This window comes from Stegastes partitus, unplaced genomic scaffold (genome assembly GCF_000690725.1).
Source record: "Stegastes partitus isolate 25-593 unplaced genomic scaffold, Stegastes_partitus-1.0.2 Scaffold650, whole genome shotgun sequence".
In the NCBI taxonomy this organism is placed as follows: Eukaryota; Metazoa; Chordata; class Actinopteri; family Pomacentridae; genus Stegastes; species Stegastes partitus.
Genome location: NW_007578381.1, coordinates 206,604 through 212,727, shown reverse-complemented (window position 1 = coordinate 212,727; position 6,124 = coordinate 206,604). Strand labels below are relative to the sequence as shown.

General features: G+C 38.7%; 1 protein-coding gene across 1 annotated transcript; it reads right to left on the bottom strand.

Moving 5' to 3' along the window:
• Positions 1–210: 210 nt before the first annotated feature.
• Positions 211–3,052, bottom strand: LOC103363291 (succinate receptor 1-like). The gene is made up of 3 exons (XM_008289982.1): positions 2,897–3,052; positions 2,012–2,084; positions 211–1,828 (listed from the first exon to the last, which is right to left on the bottom strand). Exons 2-3 carry the CDS (start codon positions 2,063–2,065, stop codon positions 878–880), a joined length of 1,005 nt encoding a protein of 334 aa, XP_008288204.1. The 5' UTR covers positions 2,066–2,084; positions 2,897–3,052; the 3' UTR covers positions 211–877.
• Positions 3,053–6,124: the final 3,072 nt, after the last annotated feature.

Below are 6,124 nucleotides of genomic sequence, written 5' to 3'. Positions count from 1 at the left end.
TTTTTGTATGTTAATTTTATTTTTTCATTTTTTTTTGTAAAATTAACAATCAAGGAAATGTAACTATTTTTTTCTGTTTTTGCTTTTTAATGATTCGAGGCCTTGTAACTGTGTCATACTGCATAAAAGACATTTTTGAGTTCTCGCTATGTCTTGTCCAGAGGTGCAGGACTTTCGCAGCAAAAGCTGAGCCCACAGTGAGTAAAATTGAGCAAAAAATAAATAAACAATTAAAAACAGAAAGTGCTTGAGGTTCAGAAGACGAACAATCAAAATCAAAAGTTATTGATACACAGTGAAAGAAGAAAAGTCACTTTGCACTTTAAAGTCATATGAGAGCAGACGATTGTTATTAGTCAAGATATATTTCATTGCTTTAAAAAAACTGGCACGGTATAATATTGGCTGTAATGTACAAACATCCCCCAAAATATCAGTAAAAGTGATAAAACATGCCTTCCCATGTTTATCCAGTTCCAAATTATTTTTCAACAGACACAAATAAAAACAACATTCAAGTAAGCTGCTTAAAATGAAATGTAGTTTTATCTTATTCCACTTCATGGACATGTTTTATCTCCTTCTAACCTTATATACGTGTGGACATGGTAACGGAAACAAAGTGCACGTCAATATCATTAGTAGGCTTTTCAAATATGTTCTTCTAAGACAAAGCTGTAATGTAGTATTAATATTACTGGACAATATTACATCTATTTTTAGGTGGGAAATTATTATTAAATAAATTATAAAAATATTAGGAATTAAAGCAAAAAAATACAGCAAAGCATCACTATGTAAAGTTAGAGCTGACTCATGTATAAATGTTACGCTGATGTATGCTTTTGTATATGCAGGAATCCAGTGGTACCTTTCGTCAGGCTTGCTCTCTTTGCCGCTCTGTCTTTCTGATTAGCTTTCTGAGATTAGAAAGTAGGAGTTCTCTGAATTTGTCACCCATAAGGAAGTAGAAAACAGGGTTGATGACACTGTGCAAGAAGGCCAACGGTCTGGACAAAATGTACATGCTCTCTATGTACATCTTTGTACACGACGGCAGCCCTGCCCAGGGTTGCAAAGATGCTATTCTGACATTTCTCAGCACATGGTAGGGGGTGTAGAGAACCAGAAACATGACTGCAGCTGACACGGCAACCCTGAGAGGCCGCTTGTACGGTGATGTCCTGCGCTGTAGGGCTCTGTCCTGGGCACGGAGCAGATGTGCAATTTGGTGGGAAAAAACACAAAGTCCAACCAGAGGGAGAATGTAACCAGTCACGGTTAGCCCCAAGCTGTAGCCCAGTACACTGATATCTCCTTCTAGGCTGGCAAAATCCATGCAGCGAGTCATATTGTGTCTCTGCAGGTCCTGGATCATCAGCGCTATCATTGGGGCAACTTCCACATTGACAGCCAGCCAGCTCAACCCCGTCACGATCTGGGCTGTTCGTCGCCTCAGCAGGTAGTGATTCCTCGTTGGGTGTTTTATGACCAGGAAGCGGTCCATGCTGAGCCAAACCATAAACAGGATGGAAGAGTAAAGATTGACATGCAGGACATAGCGGTTGATAACGCAAGCATAGGGACTGTTTTCTGATTGGTTATTTGCGTAGAGGTAGGAGAGGCGTGGCAGTGTGCAGAGGAAAATAAGATCGGAGACTGCCAAGTTGAAAAGGTAAATATTGTAGCTCTGCCACTCCGGCAAACAAAAGACGTAGCCGAGTACAACCAAAAGGTTGCCAGGGAAACCGATGCTGAACTCAATTCCGTAAGACGGTGACAGGTAATACTTGGCCAGCCCACCAACCACATCTGGACAGTTGGGCGCCTGGCAAAAACAGGAGAAACGAAACAAAGACGAGAACAGGACAAAACAAGTGTAAAAAGAGGGAGGGGAAGGAATGATTCAAACATTAGACTTGAACAACAACTTCCAGGAACACATTCAAAAGTCCAGCGCTAACCACATTCAGCACAATATACATACTGTAAGTGTAAGAACAAGACTCACCATGGTGGATTTATTGGAGGAGTTGCTGTTAGCGTGAGCAGGGAGTGCGGCCATGAGCAGGTGCAGCCACTATCTGTACAGTGGAAACAGTAAACACAGTCGGCTGAGGGTACTGGAGCCTCTAATATCCGTCTCATTTGCATTTACAGCGAGGAAAGAAGCTACAAACCAAACAAAACCTGGGAGAGCTACTGTAATAACAGACATAATTATCGACCAGCTCTCACACAGTAGACTAGTTTCGTTTGTAGTCACCAAATGTCATTTAAACATGGGTCTAACATCCTATTAAAGTCTAAAAATGAAACTTACATTTGATCAGGCTGGAACCAGCTGCTCTAACAGTATGAAGAAGCTGTGGTTTCATGTGATGTGTGTACAATCTCATATTCCATTTTAACCTTTAACCTTTTAACCCTTCACGCATATTTTTACTGACATATCTATTCCATCTGATCACGGTGCATGAAGTGATGCATGATTGTAAATTTGAAGGATTAATCTACAGGATTCTTCATTAAGCCTTCTCCACCTTCACCTTGCCATTTCCTGCACTAACTTGTCTGACAGCATCTTCTTAAGTGTTGTTAATTGGAAGTTAAGTTAAGCTGCAAATCCTCTTATTCTATGAAGGAAGTGTTGATTTTTTTTAGACTTCTAAAGCAATCAATGGAGCCTTCGGGCCTAAACACACTATCTTTGTCTTTACTGAGGAAAGGATGTTGGATATGTTGCTTTTAAACCCTTTCACATTGCTGTAAGGTTACTACCAATGACAGGATGCACTTTTTAGGTAACAGCAGCAACAGTCTGTTAAATTATAAAGTGATACGATAATTGAATTTAAAAAGCCCCTTTTTAACTTTACTCAAAATTTGTACTTACAGCGTCCTACACGAGCTGCAGAATACGGCTGGTCCCGGTTTGGTTGTTGCGAGTAAAACTGACTGAATTCGCCAGAGCCACCTTCAGGCTTAGAAGAATCTTTCTCCTAACAAGCAATATGGAAATGTGGAAAATGCTCAGTGTAGAGCAATGCAGTGTCTCTTCGCAATTAAGACTGAGTCTGACTACTTCTCTAAATTGCAGTGTGTATATAGTCTTCCAAATGTTGCCCCTATTTGGGCATTTTCTGTCAAATGACAGCCTTTGAGTTGCAAACTTTACGTCACGTCTATCACTTCTTTTACATGAATTCGTTCCTCTTTTTCTTTTCTTTTTCTTTTCTTTTAAAGACAGTGGTTTTTGACCACATTTGTGTCATTTGTTTCTGTGAAGTCACGTTGACAAAACAGAATTATTTTCTCTTTCAATTTCACAGTGAACCCTGTTCAGGACTTTCATGTTGCCATACGTACAAGATCTTTCAGGGTCCATTTGACCCCAAGAAAGAACATCTGCAAAATATTTGTTGGTATTCATTGCAGACTTTTATACTACTTTAAATATTTTTTGGATAAGTTGACGTATTTTTGGTTCCAAATGCATGACTAATGTCCCTCTTTTTTTAATATATATAAAAAAAACCTTCAAAAAAACAAAAAACAACAATACCTGTCACCTAAACCAAATGGCCTGGGGTCCAAAAGACACAAAAGTCCCGAATAGGGTCAATGTTGTAAAATTAAAGGTTTGAAAATGTTTCAACACTTTACACAATTGGTGAATTAAACACAAAACTACTTATATGTAAACCTGATCATATAGGGGAGAAATGAGCCAGTTTTTACTTGATGTGTCCCTACAGTGGGGTCTTTACAGTAAATAAAACATGTACATACACCAGGATGAGGGGCATCCCAGGAAATAATTGGTTTGGATCTAAAATAAGCTCTTTTTTTCAAAAAACACATGACTGACACATGGCTCATCTTGCCCCTGGCAATGTGTAAATTGAGCCTTTGGAGAAAAATGGTCTCAGTAAATTGTGCCATCGATTGCGTTGAAGTAAAATTGAAAATGTTATACCTCATACAATGCCATAGCAAAGCAAGACAAAATCAAAACACCAAGTGACCCCTTAGAAGTTATCTTAAAGATAAAATGTACAACTTTAAAGGCAGATTTCCTTCAATAAGGCTCACAGGTAACACATTTTGGAACAAAATCACATTCAAAAGTTTTACTGTCATTTTTACAAAACTGGGCTACTATTCAGCATACATTAAGGTTACAACTTTAAAGGCCATTTGTCCTCAGTACGGCCTAAGGATTTCTTCTTTTTTTTAGAACAAAATTCTGAACATGAGCAACTGACTGCCATTTTCACAAAAACAGGTTCCTGTTCAACATCAATAAAGTTTACAACTCCAAAGACCTATTTTCTTCAACAAGGCCTACGTATTTTACATTTCCATAATGACATCAAGTTAGAAAAGAATAAAGCAATTCTCACAGAACTGGGTTTAATACAGAACATCCCACTTGTCAGGCGTATTTGCAAGATCAAAATTAATTGTTTTACACATTTCAATAATCGGTCAGACACAACACTCATGAAAACCTAAACATGAAAAATTTACTCAAACAGCAAAAAAAAATAACCTAAAACAGTTTCCTTACCTTTCCTCCATGTACTCCTTCTCTTCACTGGGGGAGCACAATGGATACCTCTTCAAAAATGTTTGGCCACATGACCAGTTACTTTTATGGTTTTCTTGAAACAAGAGGTGGCTCAACTAAGCCACAGGCTCATCTTGCCCCACTCTCCACTACTGAGTTTTCACACTAATACATATTTAATGTTCTGCATTTTAAAATTGTTTTTCTATTTTAAAATATTTGTAGCATATAAACAATCATTTTTCCTACTTTTCCAACTTGGAAGTTGTTTAGTGGAGCCACAAAAAACTGTGGTCCAAAACGTGCATGTGTGGTCCATGAACAGCTCTGTATGGACCTGAATCAAGCCACCAATGTAGTCTCTTAGAAAGTTGTATCTGGTTGAACTCAAGGCGGTCAGGCAGACATATGAATTAATTTCAATGGGGTAGAGTATATAACTACACAACATTCAGCCATCTAAGGAGCTGTCACAGTACTGGGCCTGTGCGTGTATTTTGAGCATACTTCATGTTTGATCTTAACTGCTGACTCTAATCCTTATCTGAAGCATTATTTTTCTGTCATGGTGGCAGCATCATGTTCTATCAGATTCAGCATTACTGGCCAAACGAATGAATCTGCACAGATGTGGGTCGAAACAACAAACTGACTGGTTGATACTTTTCTTTTTAAAGGGTTGACTTCAGGCCAGGTTTAACCAACTGTATCATTTTCAATATCTTTTTTTTTTTTTTTGTCTCATTAGATGGATCTGTCGATGGGCTTATAGCAGTGGTGCCCAATCCTGGTCCTCGAGAGCCCCTATCCAGCTCATCATCAAGCTCTGCAGAAGCCTGATGACGATCCTGATCATGTGAATCAGGTGTGTTGGAAGAGGGAAACATCGAAAACATGCTGGATAGGGGCTCTCGAGGAACAGGATTGGGCACCCCGGCTTATAGTAATTGTGGATTTATCTTTCTTATCTCATTGTAAGCATGCATGCAATGTAAAGCCAAAGTCTCTGTTGCTGTTGCAGTTACAGGGCATAAGGTCATTAATCATTAATCGTTAATCATTGCATATTAAACGTGGTATGCGGACACACATAAAAAGCATGTGAGAAGTGTGACTTTACTAAAATGGTTATCACGATCAAAAGAACACATTTAAATGCTCCTTGTAGCAATTTAGTAAGCGTTAATATTGTGAGCTACGACTGTAATTCATTTCGTCTGCTCTGGAAACACGTGCAGTTACCACAAAAGTATCACAGTTGTTAATTTTTAGTCTGAGATGACGCCTTCGCTGGTTGTGCAATGCGTCCTGATCTTGATTATGTTGATCTGATAGGGAGCCTTCAGTATATTTTGTCAACAGAGCGTACAATGTTTGTCAGCCTTTAGAAAGCACATGATTTACTGCTGAGAGACATGTGAGATAGACTCAGGGTAGATTTTTATTTTTTTTTACCTTGCAGAGAAAAGAATGTAACCTAGGTATAACAAAATGGGCATGTCCTTAAAAACCCCAGCCTCAGTCTGACTGTATTTATTTTGGTTATGTTAC